The sequence below is a fragment of the Pristiophorus japonicus genome, chromosome 3 (genome assembly GCF_044704955.1).
Source record: "Pristiophorus japonicus isolate sPriJap1 chromosome 3, sPriJap1.hap1, whole genome shotgun sequence".
NCBI lineage: Eukaryota > Metazoa > Chordata > Chondrichthyes > Pristiophoridae > Pristiophorus > Pristiophorus japonicus.
Window position 1 is genome coordinate 273,094,007 of NC_091979.1, and position 21,674 is coordinate 273,115,680.

Sequence of the window (21,674 nt, forward strand, 5' to 3'; positions counted from 1 at the left end):
AATAGCTATTACATCAATTTTAAATATATATAGATCACTGTGTGAATCAAACATTGATTGGTACATTATACAGCTCTTACATAGGATTACATATGATTACATTGGATATACAGCACAGAAACAGGCCATTCGGCCCAACCAGTCCATGCCGGCGTTTATGCTCCACTCAATCCTCCTCCAGTTTTTCCTCATCTAAATCTATCAGCCTAACCTTCAATTCCCTTCTCCCTCATATGCTTGCCTAGCCTCCTCTTAAATGCATCTATAATATTCGCTTCAACCACTCCCTGTGGTAGCGAGTTCCACATTCTCACCACTTTTTGGGCAAAGAAGTTTCTTCTGAATTCCCTATTGGTGACTATCTTATATTGATGGCTTCTGGCTATGCTCCTCCCCACAAATGGAAACATTCTCTCTGTATCCACTCTATCAAAACCTTTCATAATTTTAAAGACCTCTATTAGATTACCGCTCAGCCTTCTTTCTTCAAGAGAAAAAAGAACCAGCCTGTTCATCCTTTCCTGATATGTTTACCCTTGCATTTCTGGTATCATCCTCATTAGTTAGAGGTACTTATTTTTGTTTTGATACTTTTTTTCAAGACTGCAACCCAATCATTGCCACAACAGCTGAGCCTATCTAGAAGTTGACTGACAATGGGCTCAATAGAAAATAAATACCTTTGAAAAATACAAAACATATCTGTGAAATATTTTCTTTTTAACACAAGACTCTGGTGGCCAAACAAATTATTAACTAATAAAATCAAAGGGGAAAGTACCAATCTGCAAAAAAACAACAATCAAACTGGAAAAGTAATGAAAAATTGTAAGCAGATGCACAATAATGTTGGAGGAATAGAAATTATCCTCGGAGGTGGGGGGAACATTTATGGGAGAGTTGCTCAGCAAACAAGCTTTAATAAAGGGGAAAATATAAATAAAATTATAGGGGCCTATGTTAACTTTTAAAATATTGGCCTGTATTTTGTGGCCCCTATGGGTGCCTAAGTTCCGGGTTTTTGCACACAAAGCGCATGCACGAAAAACCGGAACTTGCGATCTGTCAAGAATCTTCTTGACAGATCGTAGCCATCCCTGGGAAAAGGGCATCCCCGGGCAGAGAGGTGGGTTATTTGCCCAACTATTGCCCAGCAAATGCCTGTAATTCTTACGCCTGGTAATAAATATAAAAATAATTTTTTTCCAATTATTTAGGTCATTTTTAGCCAATTTAAAACATTTACATTTATTTAAAAAAAAATTAAATTGTATTTTAATTAATTTTAAATATGTATTTTTTTTAAATTTAGCATGATAATGTGCTTTTTATGCGATCCCCATTCATGCTTATGGGAATCCCCGATCTACAGAATCCCCATAAGCATGGATGGGGATCCTCCTTCTTTCATTGGTTGGGCCGGCCCACGCGATCCCAGGAACACTTGCGACCACCTGCACCCCGAGATACGTGGGTCTCTACGCAGGTCTAGACATAGAGGCCCAGGACCGCAAGTCTCCGTGGATCTGGTAGGTTAGTAGAATCGAGCGCAAATTCAGGCCCAAAGTTTTGACGAGATTATACAACTGTCCAATTGAGAACAAGTTAAAAAAATCAACAATTCCACAACATAGAGCTCATCACAGATTCTCTTCAATTTAAAAATTTGATTCCATTACTTCAGTTCAGCTGTACGATTCCAAAATACAACTGAATTCATCTAACAGCAATGTCTGATTTGTGTAACATTTTCATGGTTACGTATTTCTAAACATTCCACTTCTCCAGCACTTCCCTGGGTGACCAGCAACATCATTATTGAGAACAAGCTAGAAAATAACTCGAGATCCTGCAGCAAAACCTGTCTGAAGTGCTCCCTAACATCAGGGCTCCCAGCTCCTGATTCATCTTTTGGCAAGATGCTCCTGTGTAGCTGTGAACATTTCCCCATGCTGTCAAAAGCTAAAGGCAGTCGAGAAAAATAAAGTATTTGCAAGCATTATGATCATGGTGCTGTTTTATAACCAGAAAATCACTGCCTCGTAAGTGTTCCATCGTAGGTGCTTATTATTCAGCCAATTTACGTTTCAAAATATTACGTTAAAACAATCAGTCAAGTACTGAAGATGTACAAAAAAGGAAGATCTCAATAGTTCCCAGCCTGCCTCCATTTCTGAGACTCAGCCCAGATTAGGAGAGGCCCATACTGCCTGAGGACATCACCTGCAGCTACCCTGGTCCTTGTTTTGCTCTCCATGATTTGGGGGTGAAAAGTGAGGTTGATCTACTGCCATGTGCCATCCTGTTTTAATATCTTACTGCCCGGATTTTGTAACTTTGGGCAAGGCTCCATCCATAGCACCAGCATTGCCCTTAAAAACTGGATACATCGGAATGTTTGGGAGTTCGCCCACTCAAGCAGGTCTCGCAAAAGAAGAAGATACAAACTTTTCGTTTTGTTTTTCTCATCTTTTATGTACTTTTGGCTGTACTTTAGTTCATGCATTCATTGGATCGGTTGTAAAGGCTTCTATTTTTGTACTTTTGTACTTTTCTTCTCTCTTCATTATTCCTGCGTACTGCTGACTTTGAACCTTACAAAGAGGGGATGCTGGTCGTTCCTTTAGGTTTCTGAATACACTGACTACCTGAAATGAGGGAGAGAATTCCTGGGAAGCCATGATCTGAGGCATTCTGCCACACCTGGGACCTACACCTGGCCATGTCAGAGGAGGCCTCTCTTCACCACCTTTGCATCAAAAAGCAGGCTACCACAGAGTTGTGCCATCTTCTGTGCAACATTTGGACCAAGGTTCTTCCATCAGATGTGAATCCACCACATGCTCCTAAGCACCCCCCCAGGAGACATCTATCACATCAGGCATTCACAGTGCACACATGTATGAAGGAGATGAAAACCACTAAGTTTGCAAGGTAACACTTTCATCACGCCGGCTGCCGCCCAGATTAATGGCGTAAGTACCTCTTTTGCCGCCCGCCGCCCTTTCAAGGACCTTTTTGACCAAAACTCTGCCCAAAGTACCTTCAGGTACCTCGGCGGCCATTAGCGATCCGTTGGGCAGCACTTGGGCGGGCAGAGGCCTTCACCAATTTCGGCCCCAATGACCTGGACAGGACACACAGGTTTCACTGGATTGCAGTATTCCCTTTAGTGCAAATAGTCACACATGGTTCCCATGCAGGCATCAGCATATATGCTAACCATTAGAGTTTCACACCAACAATAAACAGCCTTGTGTCCATGGGTCAGCATTAGTTGTTAGAAATCAATGTGTCCAGTCTGTCTTTTGAGTCATCCCAAAGTGCCACGTAATTTTGCACAACACATTGTCTGCATCCACAGCAATGTATGTCCCTTGCTTCTTGCATTCTCTTCTAATATCACCTGCGAATACCCCAGAATTCTCATGAATACAAGCATGATGAAGTGGCGTCTGTATTGCCTGACCGCACTTACACTATCACTTAAAAAAATGGTTAAGTCTGACTGCGGCAACTACAGAGGAATCTCCCTGTTATCAGCCACTGGGAAAGTCGTCGCTAGAGTCCTCCTCAACCGTCTTCTCCCTGTGGCTGAGGAGCTCCTCCCGGAATCACAGTGTGGGCACAAAGGACATGATTTTTGCAGTGTGACAGCTGCAGGAAAAATGCAGGAAACAGCACCAGCCCTTATACATGGCCTTCTTCGACCTTACAAAGGCCTTTGACACTGTCAACTGCGAGGGTTTATGGAGCGTCCGCCTCCGTTTCGGATGCCTCAAAAGGTTGTCACCATCCTCCGCCTGCTCCACAACGACATGCAGGCCGTGATCCTTACCAACGGATCCATCACAGACCCAATCCACATCCGGACTGGGGTCAAACAGGGCTGCGTCATCGCCCCAACCCTCTTCTCAATCTTTCTCGCCACCATGCTCCACCTCACAGTCAGCAAGCTCCCTGCTGGAGTGGAACTAAACTACAGAACCAGTGGGAACCTGTTCAACCTTCGCCATCTCCAGGCCAGGTCCAAGACTACCCCAACCTCTGTCATCGAGCTACAGTACACGGATGACGCCTGCGTCTGTGCACATACAGAAACTGAACTCCAGGACATAGTCGATGTATTTACTGAGGCGTACGAAAGCATGGGCCTTACACTAAACATCCGTAAGACAAAGGTCCGCCACCAGCCTGTCCTCACTGCACAGCACTGCCCCCCAGTCATCAAGATCCACGGCGTGGCCCTGGACAACGTGGACCATTTCCCATCCCTCGGGAGTCTGTTACCAACAAGAGCAGACATTGACGATGAGATTCAACACCGCCTCCAGTGCGCCAGTGCAGCCTTCGGCTGCCTGAGGAAAAGAGTGTTTGAAGACCAGACCCTCAAACCTGCCATCAAGCTCGTGTTCTATAGGGCTGTAGTAATACCCACCCTCCTGTATGGCTCAGAGACATGGACCATGTACAGTAGACACCTCAAGTCGCTGGAGAAATACCACCAACGATGCCTCTGCAAGATCCTGAAAATCCCCTCGGAGGACAGACGCACCAACAATAGCATCCTCGACCAGGCCAACATCCCCAGCATTGAAGCACTGACAACAGCTGATCAGCTCCGCTGGGCAGGCCACATCGTTCGCATGTCAGACACGAGACTCCCAAAGCAAGCGCTCTACTCGGAACTCCTTCACAGCAAATGAGCCAAAGGTGGGCAGAGAAAACGTTACAGGGACACCCTCAAAGCCTCCCTGAAAAAGTGTAACATCCCCATTAACACCTAGGAGTCCCTGGCCAAAGATCGCCCTAAGTGGAAGAAGTGCATCCGGGAGGGCACTGATCACCTCACGTCTCATCGCCGAGAGCATGCAGAAATCAAGCGCAAGCAGCAGAAAGAGCGTGCGGCAAACCTGTCCCACCCACCCTTTCTCTCAATGACTATCTGTCCCACCTGTGACAGGGATTGTGGCTCTCATATTGGACTGTTCGGCCACCTAAGGACTCATTTTAAGAGTGGAAGCAAGTCTTCCTCGATTCCGAGGGACTGCCTATGATGATGATAATGATGATCACCTCAGAAAGCCCCAAACTGTTTTAGGTGCATGCACAGTGCCTTTATGCAAGTGTGGAATTAATTAAATGTTTTAGTGTTTTTTTATGTAAATTTAATTCAACAATGCCAATTATGGCACTCTTGACAAAGGTATTAATTTCTGGACTGTCAGACACCATTTATACAGAAATTAAAATTACCCCTCCACAGGGACCAAAAAAACATAAACAAGAATCATTCAAAAAAAACTACCAGGGATATAAAATAAGCAGAAGCCGAGAGGTTTGGGTTGGGAATTCCAGAGCTTAAGGCCCAGACAGCTCAAGGCACAGCCACCAATGGTGGGGCAAAGGAAATGGGAGTTGCATAAGAGGCCAGAGTTGGAGGAACACAGAGTTCTTGGAAGGTTGTATGGCTGAAGGAATTTACAGAGATAGTGAGGGGTGAGGCTATGGATGGATTTGAAGATGCAGATGAGAATTTTAAAACTGACACCTTGGTGGACCGGGAGCCAATGTAGGTCAGCGTGCACAGGGGTGATGGGTGAACAGGACTTGGTGTGACTTAGGATATGAGCAGCAGAGTTTTGGATGACCTTAAGTTTATGGAGGGTGGAAGATGGGAAGTCAGCTAGGAGAGCATCTGAATAGCAAAGTTTGGAGGTATGAATAAGGGTTTCAGCAAGAGGTAGGCTGAAGCAGGGGTGGAGACGCACAATGATATGGAGGTGGAAGTAGGCAGCCTTTGTGGTGGAGTGGACATGTGAGCGGAAACTCAGCTCGGGGTCAAATAGGATGTCAAGGTTGCGAATAGTCTGGTTCCTCCTGAGACAGTGGCCAGGCAGAGGATAGAATCGGTAGCCAGGGAACAGTTTGTGGTGAGGGCCGAAGACAATGGCTTGGATCTTCCTAATGTTTAATTGGAGGAAATTTCAGCCAATTAATAATGGCACTTTCTCTTGTGCTGGGTTTCTTTTGTGGTGCTGTATATAGTTTGGATGCAGGATATTACAGACAATTGTAAAATTAGAAGCAAACTTACCTCTCTATTCAAGCCTGATCACAAGCTCTACATCCAAGAAAACGCATACTTTGACTGCAGTGTACCATCTCTTCAGCCTAGCAACTACTGCAGCAAGTCAAACAGTGGGCGGGGGAGAACGTGATCCATTCAAATTAGCTCTTTAATTAATAGCTTACAGTACTTTTAGAAATCCATTCCTATTTGAATAAATTGGAATTTAATTAGTCTGAAAGAAAACCTATCACCAAAGAAAGGTAGCTTCATAGAACATTTCAGGATAAGGCTTTACAACAGATTTATCTTTGATCATCTGTGTAGAAAATACATCCATGATGAGTCTAGTTTGTTGAAAAGAAAGTTCTCACTAAATTCTTTGACAAAAAGCTTACTGTATTGGGACTGCTGTTTTCTTCAAGCTGAGGCACTTAACGATGACATTTCTTCCCTTGGCCTGGTTTCCTTTGCTCACCCACACTATTCTATTGCAAGCAGAGAGTGGGAGAACGAGATGCTGGGAGCCAAGGCCAAGCAACAAAACGTTCAGTACCCAGCTGCAGAAATAGCATAAAAATAGCAACCTTAATTAGGAGGGTAAGCATGGCACAAGGAATTTTAATTCAGAATTCTCATTTTAAATTAGATGGCCGATACTGTTTAACTCAAATACTTAAGGCCATTATTGGATGTTATTCTTGAATATTCCTTTGAAACTTGAAAACTGGATTGCAAGAGTGTAAATAACCATTGACAGTCAAAGTCTGGATCCCATGTCCACACTGTCCATGCTTGAAATCAGCAGGACTTCAAATATCCCACACCAATCCAAGTTGACCACCAATGTTCAGTTCTTCTATACATGTGCAGTGTGTTTCCTAAATCAGTTACCCTCTGCACCCATAGCATTTGATCCCACTGACAAAGCTGTGGCTCAGTGGTATCACTCTTGCCTTCGAGTCAGAAGGTTGTGGGTTCAGGTCCCACTCCAGGGACTTGAGCAGATAATCCAGGCTGGCTCTTCAGTTGAGTACTGAGGGAGTGCATCACTGTCGGAGGTGTCGTCTTTCGAATGAGACATAAAACTGAGCTGCCACTGCTCACTCAGGTAGACATAAACAATTCTGTGGCACTATTCGAAGAAGAGCAGGGAAGTTCTTTTTGGTGCTTTGGCCAACATTTATCGCTCAACCAACATCACTTAAACAGATTATCTGGTCATTGTCACATTGCTGTTTGCTGCCACGTTTCCTACATTCCAACTGTGACTACACTTCAAAATGGTATCATTTGCTGTGAAGTGCTTTGTATATAATTTCATGCCTTTGTTTCTCTAACAGCCTGGATACTTCGGCATCTATTTGCTGATCCTTGGCTGCCACCTCCCCCTTCAAGAAAACTGTGCTATGTGGCTTTGGCACAATATAAGAGTGGGAGTAATTTTCAACATCATCACCTGGATGGCACAAACAGGGGTGAAGGGGATGGGTCGCGTCTGTTAGTATTATCCCAGGCACACACAATATTCATGCTGCTTCCTCATTAGCATGAGTCTGGTGTGAAGCCAGCACTATCTGTGCTACTCATTAGCTGCACGCCTGTTATGGAGGCTAGATATTGGACGTCTCTGATGCCACTTAAAGGCAGCCAGCACTTCTTAAAAGGGGAGGTGCATTCTGGCTGCAGATAACGACGAAAGCTTGGAAGAAGAGAAATGGCTTATAGGCAGGTGAAACCCAAACAACTAGATGTTATAAGCCATGTTACAGATTGGGCACCCAGGTTCTCCGATGCTGCCTTGGAGGCCCTGTACAAGCAGTGGACAAGAGAAGGAAGATCCTCCTCCCAACCAGAAAGCCTCCAGGCAATAACTCCACCACCAGTGGGAAGAGGTCGCTGAGGAGGTCAATGCCAGGAACTTAGCTGCAAGGATGTGGCTGCAATGTTGCAAAAAGTTCAATGACCTCACCAGTGATGCCAAGGTAAGAATATCGTTCTCTTACTCTCTATTCATACCTCCATCACCTCCAGCATGTGCTCTGGAGAAGCCCAATCTAATATGGATGCAGCTCCAGTTTAAAATGAGTGAGTGCTTCTTGCCCATTATATTGGTGACTTATGTGTTCATTTAGAACCTGAAAGCATAGTGCAAACAAATTTCTCGGTCGTAATCGCTATAAGTCAGCAACAAGTGCAGGTCTGCGAGTCACTTTATAATTCTATTCCCGCGGAGAGCCCAAGGCTACCTAAGCATTCTTGCCCCGTCTAACAATTAGGTGAACTTTTCTTTTATATAACTATTTGTTACAGAGGCCAAATGAAACTAAAACATTATTTATGACAGTTATTTCCTATCTAGTCACATCTTTTTCTAAAGGTGGAAATACAGTTCCGCAAATGGCACCTGACCTGTTTCAGTACCTCACCCAAGTGACCATTCTTCATGTGTGAGCTCTGCCGGTGAGTGTCCGCAGCTATTTGACTGTGGAGGGTGCCACAGCACAGCCTGACTTTGTCCTCACAAGGATAATGATTGAGAATGGGAACTCTCATAATTGTTTCCCTTTTCTAGCCTATGGCTAATTGCAATATATATTCCTGTTGCTGCTCTGGCAAAGATCAGCTTACGGAGCACAAGACAAGAATCATTGTGGCACATTCCTGGTTTGTGTGGCTCAGTACTATAGCAGGCAGTTGAAACCCAACAACTAGATGTTCTAGAGGCTCTCGGCAAAGCAATCCCCGATCATTCTACGGAGTATAACTGGAAAGGAATTTCTAATCCTGAGAGCTAATCACTTCTTAGTTGCATCCCCAATAAATGATTGGTCTTCCTCCCTGTTCACTTAACTTTCATGATGTACAAAAGAACAACAGCGAATAGACACAAAGGACAATCTAATGAAAAGTATGAAGCTCGGTGGAGAATTCTGGGGTGTGAAGGCAGTGTTAGAAGGAGAAAGTAAAACAGCAAATTATTATTTAAATGGAGAGAGATTACAAAATACAGAGGGACCTGGGTGTCCTTGTGCATGAAACACAAAAAGTTAGTATGCAGGTACAGCAAGTAATCAGGAAGGCAAATGAAATGTTGGCCTTTATTGCAAGGGGGGTGGAGTATAAAAGCAGGGAAGTCCTGCTACAACTGTACAGGGCATTGGTGAGACCACACCGAGAGTACTGTGTACAGATTTGGCCTCTGTATTTAAGGAGGGATATATTTGCATTGGAGGCAGTTCAGAGAAGGTTCACTAGATTGATTCCTGAGGTGAAGGGGTTGACTTATGAAGATAAGTTGAGCAGGTTGGGCCTGTACTCATTGGAGTTTAGAAGAATGAAAGGTGATCTTATTGAAACATAAGAACATAAGAACATAAGAAATAAGAACATACGGTCCCTTGAGCCTGCTCCGCCATTCAATAAGATCATGGTTGATCTGATCATGGACTCAGCTCCACTTCCCTGCCTGCTCCCCATAACCCCTTATCCCCTTATTGTTTAAGGAACTATTTCTGTCTTAAATTTATTCAATGTCCCAGCTTCCACAGCTCTCTGAGACAGCAAATTCCACAGATTTACAACCCTCTGAGAGAATAAATTTCTCCTCATCGCAGTTTTAAACGGGCAGCCCCTTATTATAAGATCATGCCCTCTAGTTCTAGTCTCCCCCATCAGTGGAAACATCCCCTCTGCATCCACCTTGTCAAGCCCCCTCATAATCTTATACATTTCGATAAGATCACCTCTCAGTCTTCTGAACTCCAATGAGTAGAGGCCCAATCTACTCAAGCTTTCCTCATAAGTCAATCCCCTCATCTCCAGAATCATCCTAGTGAACTTTCTCTGAACTGCCTCCAAAGCAAGTATATCATTTCGTTAATATGGAAACCAAAACTGCATGCAGTATTCCAGGTGTGGCCTCACCAATACCCTGAATAGCTGTAGCAAGACTTCTCTGCTTTTATTCTCCATCCCTTTGCAATAAAGGCCAAGATTCCATTGCCCTTCCTGATCACTTGCTGTACCTGCATACTATCTTTTTGTGTTTCATGCACAAGTACCCCCAGGTCCTGCTGTACTGCAGCACTTTGCAATCTTTCTCCATTTAAATAATAACTTGCTCTTTGATTTTTTTTCTGCCAAAGTGCATGGCCTTACACTTTCCAACATTATACTTCATCTGCCAAATTTTTGCCCACTCACTTAGCCTGTCTATGTCCTTTTGCAGATTTTTAGTGTCCTCCTCACACATTGCTTTTCCTCCCATCTTTGTATCGTCAGCAAACTTGGCTACGTTACACTCAGTCCTTTCTTCCAAGTTGTTAATATAGATTGTAAATAGTTGGGGTCCCAGCACTGATCCCTGCGGCATCCCACAAGTTACTTGTTGCCAACCAGAGAATGAACCATTTATCCCAAATCTCTGTTTTCTATTATAAGATACAAGATACATATAAGATACTGATGGAGCTCGACAAGGTAAATGCAGAGAGGATGCTTCCACTCGTGGAGGAATCTAGAGCTAAGGGGCATCATTTAAGAATAAGGGTTCACCCATTTAGAACTGAGATGAGGAGGAATTTCTTCTCTCAGAGGGTCACAAATCTGTCCCAAAGAGCTGTGGAGGCTGGGTCATTGAATGTATTTAAGGTGGAGATAGACAGATTTTTGACCGATAAGGGAATAAAGGGTTATGGGGAATGGGCAGGGAAATGGAGCTGAGTCCATGATCGGATCAGCCATGATCTTATTAAATTGCAGAGCAGGCTCGAGGGGCCAGGTGGCCTATTCCTGCTCCTATCCTTATGTTCTTATGTTCTTAAACTGGGGAACACAAATAGGGAATTTTGTATTTCCATCAAATATTTTGAAAAGTCTGTTTTGAAATATTTTTTCCCATGGTATTTTAACATGGGTGGGGAAGGAATTCCGTAAAATGGAAATTCTCACAGTGTCCGGAAACTCAAGCAGTGCAATAACTACACAACATAAGATACCTGGGCTGTTGTTTCTTTACGTGCTACTTTTAGTATACTAATATATTTGAATCAAATTCCTGGGTGGACCTTTTTACTAAAGTAATTATCCTGTTTAAAATAAATTGGTTAATAGTTTTATTGAAGCATCACACATAGAAATTTAATGTGATCCTATTGACCAGAGTGCCAAAAAGAACAGAGGCATTTTAGTCCTTCACTTACCATTTCCTCAAACATCAAAAAAGCCCAAATTATTCATTCACCACCCTTTTGATCATTTTGTGGAGAAACAGTTATACTTTTCTCAGAACAGTGCACTGTCAATTGTTAGTGGGTGCATTGCTTCACCCCTTTCATCCTGTCAGCTGTGTGCTGAGCACTCACGACATCCACGTTTCAAACCCTGCTTCAGGATAGAAGGCAGCTTCAGTGGCTAAAAATTGAACAGTCTGAACAGTTCTGCACAAGCTGAGATTCGCCTGTGAAATGGAATATATTCCACTTGAGAATACACAACCCAAGCAATTCGCTACATGTTGAGAATCCACTGAGGTATCCATAGAAATTGTTCCTGTATTTTTTTTTGAGTATTATAATGATTTAACACTTCCATTAACTTTAGCAAAACAAACATTTTTATGTTTTTGTTGTTGCTAATATTAACTAATTAAAACATTAAAGACTTAATTAGCAGATTCTAGTGAGTTGATTAACAAAATAAGTATACAATTAATGGAATTAAATTAGTACAGGGCGTGTTAGAAAGGGACCCGAGAACAGAAGAAGTTTCATTTATATAGCACCATATCACATCCTACAAAACACCACAAATGTTTGGTAGCCAATTTATTACGTTTGGAACGTTTGGAAACACAGTCATTGTTATGGAGGCAAATGCGGCATCTAATATATGGACAGCAAGGTCCCATAAATGGTAAATGAAAGAATTAACAGTTAATCTGTTTTTGTGCTAATAGATGAAGCAGAAGTGTTGGTCAGGGCACCAGGAGAACTTCCTGCCCTTTTAGTAGTGCCATGGGATCTGCCACATCTACTGGCGCAGGCAGACAGGCCTTCGGGTTAATAACTCATTCCCAGTGGACAATGAAATGCTATATTAACACTTGCTTTTAACTTTTAGCGATGGTGTAAGGCAGGCACTATGTGATTGGCTTCTCAATCAATGGAAAGGCAGATTGGGTAGGCTGTATAATGGCCGGCCAATCCGACCTGATATATTGTCCATTTTTTAAACCATCGCTAGAAGTTAAACTTATCCCTGTGGAGTGCTAGTCTGTTCAAACGGCCAGGTGTAATTTCTAGGCTTCACTTCAATTAGAAAAGGTTGAGAATATTGTAAAAAGATTGATCTGTAGTGTAAAGGGAACTGCTATGAGGAAAGATTTTTTAAAGTTTTAAGGTCTACAGAATAGAAAGAAGATGGTTAAGAAAGAGCAAGGTTGAAAAATAAAAAATACCACAGAGAAAAAGAAGACAAACTAAGAAGTGGCAAATAGATGACACCAAAGCGAAAGTTTTAAAATTCTAAAGGTTGTACGAGGTCCAGGGAGGATGAAGATGTTGCAGTACTGTGTACTACCAGCTTGGAGGAACAATAAAGGAAAGCTTGTAACAACACCAACTGCAGTAGTATCGATAAAATACAGAAAGAGAACGAAGTTGTGACGGAGAGAAAGGAGTTGAATCTGGGGGTGGGAGAGGGATTATCAATCAGGCAGGTATCAAACTTTCTTCTTGAATGCTGTCCAAGATTATGAGGGAAATGTTGAAAGAGGCCCTCAGATATGACAGCAGCATTCAAATCTTAGATGTGTTTAGAATTTGTAAACAGTTACGAATTAGTGAGGAAAAAAGTGCTTGGTACAAAAGAATAAACTAAGCTTGTTGGAGGCAACTTTAGCACTGGGTGCGATGTGGGAGTTCTGTTTGAGTTCAGAGTAGATAGTGAGGCCAAGAATGTGAACAATGAAGAAGGACTAAGTGTGGAGCTATTAAAAGTAAAAAAGTGGGAGCTATTGGTTGGACTTGCGAGTGATATGAAGAAAATGTGTCTGTGAAGAACTGAAGAAAAACGACCTTTATATTTCCTTGAACTGCAATGTTTTACATTGTAGAGAATAGAAAGATAGAACATTTTTTTTACCTTACGTGAAACACAACAATAATCCTAATACTGACTTCTTATTTACATATCTAAATGTGATAACAAAAAGAATGGTTATTACATATCTAACTTTAGGGCCCCAAACCTTTGCTTCAATCTCGTTATTCCCAGTAGTAAATGGTGTTTTGCTTTGAGATATTTTTTATGCCAAAGCTGATAGTATTACTTACGACCAAAGTGAGTTTCTTCCTTGTGTTATAACTCCAGTGAATTTAGTTAATCTTCTAGCATCCACTTCAAACCACTGTGAATAATCGTTCCTACCGGCACACCAAGCTCCGTCATAGAAGTCATCTTCAAAGATGCCAGCCTGTGGGTAGGAAAAGGCATAGTCTATATATTTATAGTACTAATTTGCTCAAACTTTCTTTAGTTTCTGAGTGTAAATAATAATGACAGACAATAACTTAAATGATATCTCACCACTTAACTGCTACACATACAAAAATCAAGCAACTCCTGCCAGCAACAATTGATATAATAGCTATGAGATCGTTAACTGCACTTAATTATTCTCCAATCATTAAATCCCAGCCAGTTACAAAAAAATTAATTACTGATCCTTTTGGATAATTTTATGCCCCAAGTAAAATTCTAATGTAGAGTTTTGAAGATAGAATAGGATAGTATTGGCCTAGGTCATGGGGGGCATTGAGATAGGGCCGTGAGGGGACCAGTAACAATCTTCAGACCTGCTGTAGAGTCGGGAGGAACACTACTGCTGCTCCCGGCTGCATATTCAGCTAAGTCTATTTTAACAAAATGTACCTTTTTGGTAAGAGCCTCCTTTAAGGGCTGTTGGTTAGGCTGTAGGTAGACCTGGTTATCCTGAAAGCAGTAGGCCAGGCACAACCTCCATTCAGGACAGCCCAATTTCGGAAGGAGTCTCAAAACTTGCCTTGAGTCGCCTATTTACATATGCAAATTGACCTAACGTCTGTTTCATGCGTGGATCCCGAATGCTTATACTAGAGCCTTTACCAACATGGCAAGTGGCACAGACTAACTGCCATATTGGCTGCTTCGGTATCCATTGCACGCCTGTAAAATGGGCATGTGTGAACAAATTCCTGGGCCAGATTTCCAAAGATTTAGCAATTGTAGTATATTGAAGTTCGAATTTAAAATGAATGCAAATGCTCTTGTCTTTTCATTCTAATTTAATTTATTCTGTCTAAACATATATTCATAGCACAGAAGAAAAGCATGATGCATTTATATAAAATGGGATAAGTGCTAACTTAAGCAAATTTGGTGTATATATGCCCCGATATATGTAAATTTTAACCACTGATTGTGCTAGTCAAGTGTAGTGTTACTACTAGTGATTATGTATTTTTCAACCTGATTGCATAGATTAAAAATGGGCTACATTAGATAGGGCATTTTAACTCCCGGGCAGTGAGGTGACGGAACATGAGGGGTGACCGACCACGAGGTACAGCGGAAGGTCCAACCCATTTTAACGGCTGGGCCTCATTTAAATGGAGCGGGCGAGCTTTTACTACCATGCCCATCCCCAGTGCTTCACTGTGCTGTTCTTATCCTGGTAGGCCAAGGTGTTACTAGAGGGTGAGGGATGCCAGTGATGCTGGCTGCATCGTGAGCCTCCTGGGATCAATGTGGCATTCATCTTTATGCTTCTGTGTCCTAAGCGGACTCTTCACCAGGTTGCATCACCACAGCAGTTGAACGGAGACCCTGGTCCTGTAACCTGCCTCCAGCATGAGCAGGTGTTTGATGGACCTGGCTGGAAAGGTCACAGAGAGGGAGAGAATGGCATTATGAAAGCAGATTTTATCCACGCCAATTGTGCTGGATCCTAGATGCTGAGTGGCCACTGATCAGCAGAAGATCAGACATGATAGCACCAGTTAGATCCTCGAGACGCTGACAGGGATTGAAGGAGGTAACACTCAGTGTCACATCCACGTGCATCCACAGTATATCTGCCACATCCTTGGTGAGTCTCTGAACCCTGGCTCCAAACGTCCTGTCCTTCTTGCTCATATCTCCATTGGGAGGTCATGCAGGTCCAGCACTCCATTCCCTCAGCTAGATAAACCCGCACCAGCCATTCAGGGACCATTAGTATCAGCTGTGGCTCAGTTGGTACCACTCTCATTTGCGAGTGAGAAGGTTATGGGTTTGAGTCCCACTCCAGAGACTTGAGCACAAAATCTAGACTGACACCCCAGCGCAGTACTGAGGAGGTCCTGCACTATTGGAGGTGCCGTCTTTCAGATGAGATGTTAAAGTGAGGCCCTGTCTGCTCTCAAAGGTGGATGTAAATGATCCCATGGCACTATATTGAAGAAGAGCGGAGGAGTTATCCCTGGTATCCTAGCTGATATTTATCCCTCAACCAACACCTAATAACAGATGATGTGGGCGTTACCTCATTGCTGTTTTTGGGATCTTGCTGTATGCCAATTAGCTGCCCCATTTCCTGAATTACAGTAGTGACTATACTTTGAAAAAGTACTTAATTGTCTAAGGCGCTTTGGGACATCCTGAGGTTATGAGAAGTGCTATATAAATGCAAGTTCTTTCTTTCTTAGAGGCCTAACTCCTGTCTATGTATACAGCCCATATAATTTAAATTAGCTGCAATTTACAGCAGGGTCATCACCATGACCTCATGGTGGGTCAAAGTCCCAGCCCACCTCAATTCCGACAGCAGAAGGACCTTATACTTCATGTTCAAAATAATTAAGGAAAAATCATGATTTTTATCACACTGTTGTGCACAATTTGATTTCACCTAGTGACACGACAGACTATTAACTAAATTAAATCTTTGCAGTCCAAGCTCAGGGCAAACTGTCTAACGGGATTGCCATTTGCTATAGGCTGTTAAAAATAACTTGAGGATGCAGCAGCTGAGTTCTGCTCTATTTGGATTTACTCAATTTGACATTAAAATGTATGACGTGCAAAGAAATATAATATATCTGTGTTTGCAACACCACAAGGTTTATGCCAAATCAAAGATACAAGGATATAACATCCAACATATTTAAGATGTTTTACGAGTCTGAGTTATGTGGTTAACACAAAGTTACCATTATCTGAAGTGATTATTCATAAAAAGTACTTAGTTGCCTGTTTAAGTAAAAATTATTTTAAATGGCCATGTGTTTTATTTCTATCCACACATAAATTCCATGCATAGTTTTCAAGTTGCAATGTGAGCTTGTGTCTGGGCTGTTCATCACAGTGATCTGCTGCAGCGCAGCTTTAAACTAGAATTCATGTCTCTGCTTATTTGGTGAAATTATCGAGCTTTACGGTTTCAATGCAGAATATTTTCAACAGCCAAAATTCTAAAATAAGTATGAAATTAATTCTTGCAAATTAGTTCTGTCCATTTAATTGACAAAGCAAAAACAGGCAGCTACTTTGTAAGAAACCAATTATTATTATGTATACTAATATAACTGTAAGTGACCATGTGATGTGTATATGTGTAGACAATTAGTACATACCTAACTAAGAATGTTTCTATATCTTTAGGGGCCGAAATTGTCACCGCCCGAAACAAGTCGCACCTATCGCTCTTGAAGTGTCCTGTCCGCCCCAATGCATGGGGGGGACAATCCGGAGCAATTCAGCTTTCTGGGTGATGTTTCCGGTTGAAGTGGTGTTGGTGTGGGGAGAGGGGCGGAAGTGCGATCACGTCAGAGTAGCCATCGCTAGCCGCCGGAAGTGGAGGCGGGTCGGAGTTGCCGATGCTCGAAGTCATCAGCGCCGCGCTGATGACGTCATCGCGCTGGCGCGTCACAACATCCCTCCCCTTCAGTTAAAGGGGAGGGCCGCTGCGAACTCTGCAGCTACTTCAGTGGCAAACACTGGGCCACCAGGGAAGATTTTGACCAGGCCAGGGACCTGCCACCCAAGAGGGGCTGCTTGTTGGTGGCCCGGCCGAACCCACGGGCATAATTGTCGGCCCGACCTGGCAGTCGGCTGTCAAAAAAGAACATGGAGTCGCCTGCAGCGCCACCTCCCCTTTAAGGACAACCGCACCGCCAAACCACAGAGAGTGTACCGACAGCAAAAGCTGTCAGTGGCACTGACCGGCAGCGCTGCCGCTCCCGCGGGGCAATTTTCAAAAGCGGCAATTTCCCACGGGGCAATTTCGGGAAGGGGTCGACGCGTGCACGGCACACCAAGAAAACGGGTAGCGCGGTCCCCTACACCGCTCCAAAACTGAGAAAGGTCAATTTCTAAAATGGCGGCCCCTCTGCGGAGACTTGCCGCCCAGTTCGTACCGACCCGTGGCCGCCGATTTCAGGCCTTAGTCTCTATTGTTTATATAAAGCTCAGGACTCAATTATCAGGTTTATGAACTAACATACTAAATTATGCTGATTTTATTTATTATTTATATTATAATTAAAAATATCAAACTGTTGGTGGATGCAGAGTAATGGTGATGTGAAACAACATTATTGTGTGTATGTAGTAAGAGAAGTATTCTCCATTCCTTCAGCGGCGTCAAGGCACTGAGTAGCTAAGCCATGCAAGCACGAGAAGTCCCAGGTTTGATTCCTGATCAGCTGGGGCAGCTACATTTGGCCTCCATGGTCCAATAATAGGGAGTGGAAAATCAGCGAAGACTTCTGCTCCTCATCATCATACATGGTTGTGGGAGGACAGGCTCATAAGCAGCTGTGATGCCACCACAGTCAAACAGCCTGCCAAATCTCACTGTTTAGGCTAACCCATGAAGAATGGCCATGTGGACAAGGTACCAGGGTGCGACTGGCAAACAACAATTCAAGGACTGCTGGCCGCTTGTTTCTGGCCTGAAAAGCCATGAGAATTGCTGGAGGGGGCACATTGGCAACCTGTTAACACCAAAGGGCCAGTTTTCAGATGAGGCTGTAAGTGGGCAAGCAGCCTGCTCACCTGAAACAGGGGGGACATTACTTAATTATGCAAATCGTGGTCCTACTTAATTTTGCAAATTGGAGTTCTATGCTGGTTCTAGGACCATGATATGGATTTGTGCCATGCACATTTCGTCCAGTGGTATCAGGCCTAACCAGTGGCCTTAAAGCTGGAGGTCGCTCAAAAAACGGCCCAGGAAGCTTTCGATTTGTTTTTTGGTGGGTCCACAATGAGGAGGAGAGGTCTTCCTGACACCCACAGCTCGCTGGCAGCATGCTATGAAGGCCCGGGCTTCTAAATGGTCCAGGGCTCATGCCGGCACATATTGACGGGTGGAGTGGCTTTACAGTAGACTTTACCCTCATTGTGGGCACTTTATGAAGATTGCATCCAATGTCTTCAGCAAAGGGGAGAAAGGAGTGAGGGGAATTAGTGGCAAGAGAGGAAAAGAAGAGAACCAAGGGGACTGAGATTTCCAGAAGCCCGATTATATTGTATCCACTAATGCCAACCCCACCATCTTATAAATCATGACAAACTCTTAATAATCATGAGATTTAATGAGAAATCATGAGTTACTATTTTTTTCAAACATAAACCAATAAAGATTGACAGTGCGTTTCTAAAACTCAATAGTCGCTTTATTTAATCTCTAACAGGTCACAGCGCTTTACAAAATCAATGGGCTCAATTTTCCCCAAAGCATTTTTTTGGCGTACTTGAAGAGTTACGCCCGATTTTTTGTGGCCCAAGTACGCCAAAAAAAAAGTGTTGTAAGTTTCCCCGTTGGATCTCTTCATGCCAAAATGAGCAGGCTGCCATGGTAACCAGGGACACAATGCGCATACAGCCACCTCCCAATACATTAAAAGAATTGAAAAACACATAGCATCACCTTACCTCCAACCTCTCTCTCTCTCTCTTTCTCTTTCTCTCTCATGTGGACCGGGGACTGAGAATGGAACCGGACAGCCTCCCTGTGTGTGTGGAGACTGGACAACCTTCGGGCGGGGTTGGAGGTAAGTTGCTGCTATGTGTTTTTCAATTATTTTAGTGTATGTCTGGGCATCTGCTGCACCGCTTTCCTTAACTCTAGGGAAGGTTTTTCAGAACAGGCCACATATGCTGGCCTAATCAGAACTGGAGTAACTCTCAGCTGGCCAAACTTCCCTAAATGGCCAGAAGTGGTGTAGATGGCTGGTTATGCCCCCTTTGGCTGAAAAAAAACTGACGTAGAAAATTCATAACTAACTCAGTTACACTGGTGCAAATTGATTGGAGAAACTGGGGATTTTTAAGTTAGGCCAGAAAAAGCAACCTGCTCCAAAAAAAAATTGAGCCCTATATTACTGCATCTGAAAAAGCTTTACAAAATGTTTTAAAAATAAATCCTACCTGTTAACACCATGTTGCTATATTTCTGTAATGCCTGTAGCTCCACACTGTGGACGTACTGTGTTACTGCATCAGAGTATTTAATAAACAGTCAGGACACCTGACAAGAAGCTTCCACAGATTTCTAGAGAGTTCCGGGAGCTGCTGCCATCTTGAAGACTTGTGTGTAGTGTGGCTCTGTGAATCTATCACAAATGGCACCAAAGAATAGGATAATCGGATAAAACAAAGCTGAAATTTTTGTTGGTGAAGGATTCAGCCAGCCAACAGAGACTTTGGGAGCTTCTCTGTTTTGATTACAGCTACAAATTCGAGGTAAATTACGAGCACACTGTTTGAACTGCCAGAGTCAAAATGGCTGCACCTATGGGAGTGATGGGGTATTTAGGAGAATTTAAACGTGACCGGGAAAGGTTCAAAGCGTATGTGGATCGGCTAGAAATGTATTTCACTGCAAATAATATAATCGAAGTTCCAGCGAATGCAAACCTGAACCGGGCAGTGTTGGAACGAAAAAGAGCGATTTTCTTAACTGAAACTGGGCCTGAGTTGTATGAAACACTGATAAATTTACTGGTGCCTGCCGAGCCAAAGGACACAGTGCTTAAGGAGATTTTACCTAAGCTGGAACAGCACTACAACCCCGCACCCTTGGAAATTGCTGAAAGCTATCGTTTCAGTATACGAAATCAGATGGCCGATGAAAATATCAGTGAGTCCATTGTAGCATTAAAAAAGCTATCTATTCACTGTAATTTCGGAAACTTTCAGAACCAAGCATTGTGGGACCGTTTTGTTTGTGGGATGAAAAATGATGCGATCAGAAGAAAGTTATTGACAACACCTGACTTGACTTTTGATATAGCTTGTCAGGCAGCTAGGTCAATGAGCATGGCCGACTAATATTCCCAAGAATTTCATACTCTTTTCAGTCGTCAGACAACCGAGGTGAATCACCTGCAGGTTCAAAGTAAGAGGCGGTGGGGGCCCAAAGTCTCAGAAACTGGAAATTCTAACAGAGCACTGAAGTCCTGCTATTGGTGCCTGGGACAACACATTGCTCAAAGTTGTCCATATGTGAAGGCAGGGCGTTTCTTCTGCAGGAAAACTGAGCATCTTGTGAAGGCATGGCGACTGAAGTGTAAACAGTTTTAAAGCTATGAGTCCAGCGTTCAAAGCTATGAGTAGAAATCCCAAGGGACTACATAGCATGGAAGAACAACAACAGGACGAGGAGATGTTAGAGTTACACGTCATCAGGAGCACGAGGTTAACAGACAGCAATTCAAAAAGTATCAAAATCCACATAGATGTTGCGGGATTCAAGACACAAATGGAAATCGACACTGGTGCATCCGTGAATGTAGTACCGGAGTCGCTGAAACTCGACAAATTGCATGATTTCCCATTGGAGAAATCCAAGATAGAGTTGCGAGGCTACTCGGGAGAGAACATTCCTGTGGTAGGTCGTATCACCGTACCGGTGAACTACAAGGATCAATTTCAGAACTTGCCTCTAATAGTAGTGAAAGGAGACAAGTCTGCCTTACTAGGAAGAAATTGGTTGGGATCACTGAAGCTGGATTGGAGTGAGATTTTCGGTGTTGAAATAAGATTTGCATCAACGGATGATGTTATCAAGAGTTATCGAAAGGTGTTCTGCGAAATGGGCAGTCCGATCCAAGGCTTCAAGGTGAGTGTCAGGGTACAGAAGGACGTTAGCCATGCGGTTTATTGCAAGCCATGTTCTGTACCATATGCACTCAAGGAGAAAGTTGAGCAAGAACTGAAAAGATTAGAGACTGAGAACATTATTTCTAAGATAGATCGATGTAATTGGGCTATACCCATTGTTGTTGTACCTAAGGCCGATGGTAAGGTAAGATTCTGTGGTGATTATAAAGTAACCATAAACCAGGTTCTAGAGGGTAATGTCCCCAATATATTGCCAAATATAGAAGATTTGTTCACAACACTGACAGGTGGGCAGATCTTCTGAAAGTTGGATCTTACAAATGCCTACTTACAGCTTGAACTAGATGAGGAGTCAAGTCATGCTTGACTATAAATACTCTCTAGGCCTATATCAATTTAATAAGCTACCGTTTGGAGTGTCTTCTGCCCCTGCCATATTCCAACAGGTGATGAA

The 21,674-nt window shown here is 43.2% G+C and overlaps 1 protein-coding gene across 1 annotated transcript in view; it reads right to left on the bottom strand.

The window, feature by feature from the left end:
• Positions 1–21,674, bottom strand: part of cpxm2 (carboxypeptidase X (M14 family), member 2) — a 222,156-nt gene that overhangs the window by 132,772 nt on the left and 67,710 nt on the right. Inside the window, exon 4 of the mRNA XM_070875011.1 lies at positions 13,408–13,547. Coding sequence (XP_070731112.1) covers positions 13,408–13,547 — 140 coding nt within the window. The remainder of the gene's footprint in view (positions 1–13,407; positions 13,548–21,674) is intronic.